The 2,500-nt window shown below is 47.3% G+C and overlaps 1 protein-coding gene across 2 annotated transcripts in view; it reads right to left on the bottom strand.

Annotated features, from left to right (window-relative positions):
- grb10a (growth factor receptor-bound protein 10a) overlaps window positions 1-2,500 on the bottom strand; it is a 78,071-nt gene that overhangs the window by 8,911 nt on the left and 66,660 nt on the right. For both annotated transcript variants that reach the window (XM_076301585.1, XM_076301586.1), the window contains 2 exons: window positions 1,632-1,706; window positions 921-1,058 (listed from right to left, as the gene is read on the bottom strand). In XM_076301585.1, the coding sequence (XP_076157700.1) occupies window positions 921-1,058; window positions 1,632-1,706 (213 nt within the window). The remainder of the gene's footprint in view (window positions 1-920; window positions 1,059-1,631; window positions 1,707-2,500) is intronic.

The raw sequence follows: 2,500 nt of genomic DNA, 5'->3' as shown, positions 1-2,500 counted from the left end.
CAACATCAGTCTGGCTCTGCCATCCCCACATTTCACTGTGTTCATTGTGGTGAGAGATTCATTTGGGTTAGGGCGTCGCGAATGGCACAGACCAAAAATACGCTGGAAATGATTGGATCGGCTTACAGAATTCAATCTCAGTGGTGAACGCTACGGTGTTGAGCCCCCCGAGGCTAAGAGAGAGCTAGCGGCTAAGGCCAACAACTGGGTGGATCCCGAGGACAGAAGAGAAACACGTCTCCCTCAACAAAAGCAGATAACCCATTCCTCTGGTTGAACTTTTTTACATTACATTACATTAGGCACATTTTTAACCAAAGCGACTTACAATATGGTAAACAGTTTAAAGCTTTTTTTTAAAACAATTCTCAACAATTCCACTTCCACCATTTTATCACCATCACAACAACCAAACACAGCCCTGACCCTCCCTTCTCCTTTTGCTTTCGATGTTCCTGTAGACCCTTTCAAGAGAGTTCCATTATCAGCATCATAGTTGGCCCCACAAGGCTTCCGTTTTAACATTCCATACAGTGTGTTATCTTAATGCAGAGGAAGTAGATTGGGAACCAAATAGAACGTTTAAGCATTGTTATTGTTTACCTTGTTGAAAGGGTCAATAGTGTGCTACTGCAGCAGTGGTGTGAGGCAGGAGGAAGGTCGCTCTTAGGGCGCATTAACACTAGACCGTTTGGTCCGGACCCGAGGTCGTTCGTATTGATGGTTCGGTGATTTTTGCTTTGATGTGAACGCAGTCTACCGAACCGGGGTGTGGACCAGGGTCCTCTAGAAAACGGGGGTCTGGGGTACAATTTGTTAGAACTCCGGTGCAGTTCGAATGCTATTGCCCTTGCTTTCGATGTGCCTGTAGTGTGCTACTGCAGCAGTGGTGTGGGACAGGAGGAGGCCTCTGCTCTTACTTTCGATGTGCCTTTAGTGGAGTAGTAGAGGCCGGAGCGCCTCAGGAACATGCAGAGCTTCTTCCAGGACTTCCGACCCGTCTCCTTCAGATACAGGAAGCCCTGAATCTCAGGACAGCGGCTGGAGTTGAGGAAGTTCTGAGGAGGACACACACACAGACACACACACACACACACACGCACACACGCACACACGCACACACACACACACACACACACACACACGCAGACACACGCAGACACACGCATGCACACACACACACACACATGGAGAGTTAACACAACAGCCTAATAGGACTTAAGCAGTTCAGACTAGCATAATACCTTGCATTTAAACATTAAAAATATGCAAAAGTACATGTAGAAACCAGCGCCAGAGACATAAACACACATAAACACACATGTACACACAAGGGCCCTCTATGACCTAGATTCTCACAGGCTCTCTCCAGAGAGACATAACTCAGAATTAGAAATGTTCTCCAGGCCCTGAACAGCAGCTGACTGAACAGGGGCACTTATTTTCTCTCCCTCCCTTCCTCCCTGTGTCTGTGTGTGTGTCTGTGTGTGTGTCTGTGTGTGTGTGTGTGTGTGTGTGTGTGTGTGTGTGTGTGTGTGTGTGTCTCTCTCTCTCTGTGTGTGTGTCTGTGTGTCTCTCTGTGTGTGTGTGTGTGTGTGTGTGTCTCTCTCTCTCTGGTGTCTGTGTCTGACCTGTAAGAGCTGGGACGGTGGGATTGAGCCATTGGATTCCTGACACCACGCTACCATCTGCTCTGGGAAGAAGTTCTGTGGGAGAGATAGAGAGAAAACAAACAGAGGGTGAGAAAGACATCGACTGGAGAGATTTTACAACCTTTCTTAACCACGGAGTGGGAAAGACACACGCACACGCACGCACACACACGCACACGCACACACACACACACACACACACACACACACACACACACACACACACACACACACACACACACACACACACACACACACACACACACACACACACTCTTATTGCACTTTCACGTGGTGGAAAACAATTAAAAACCATTGTGGGGGAAACAGCAGATAAGCCACAAAGTGTGCATTTCAACAGCGGCCACTGTGTGAGTGTGTACTCTTTGAGGGCATTTCTGTGGGGATTGTGCATGTGTGTAGCTTACATCTTTAGCAGAACTAAACGTTTTATTTTCTTGAAAGACAAAGACATAGTTTGTGTGTGTGCATGTGTGTGTGTGTGCGCAAAGAAGCTGAGCGCTGAAAAGAAGACACTAGACAAATATTTTTGCTAATAGCGATAAATGTGTGGTCACTATCCGCTAGCTTGAAAAGTAGAATCCAAGACAATAACGCCTAATGAAATGCCATTAAATAAAGCCAAGCCAAGACAAGACTATTTTTCTACACAAGAACAACCCTGATGGCCAGGCTGGTGACCACGCCCTTCTGGTTAGCTGCCTATCTCGTCTCAGTGTGATGATTGACAACCTCAAGATCCACCCATCACGCAGCCGCTGAGCTCATGCTGGGATTCCATGACAGCCACTCTTAAATCATCTTCGTGATGGGCTCTCATATGGCGC

This window comes from Alosa pseudoharengus, unplaced genomic scaffold, assembly GCF_046254945.1.
Source record: "Alosa pseudoharengus isolate Yale_2024_CS ecotype anadromous, Long Island Sound unplaced genomic scaffold, YU_APseudo_1.1 YU_APseudo_1.1_scf_23, whole genome shotgun sequence".
NCBI classification, from domain to species: Eukaryota; Metazoa; Chordata; class Actinopteri; order Clupeiformes; family Clupeidae; genus Alosa; species Alosa pseudoharengus.
Note: the sequence above shows the minus strand (reverse complement) of the source record. Positions and strands in the feature narration are given on the sequence as shown.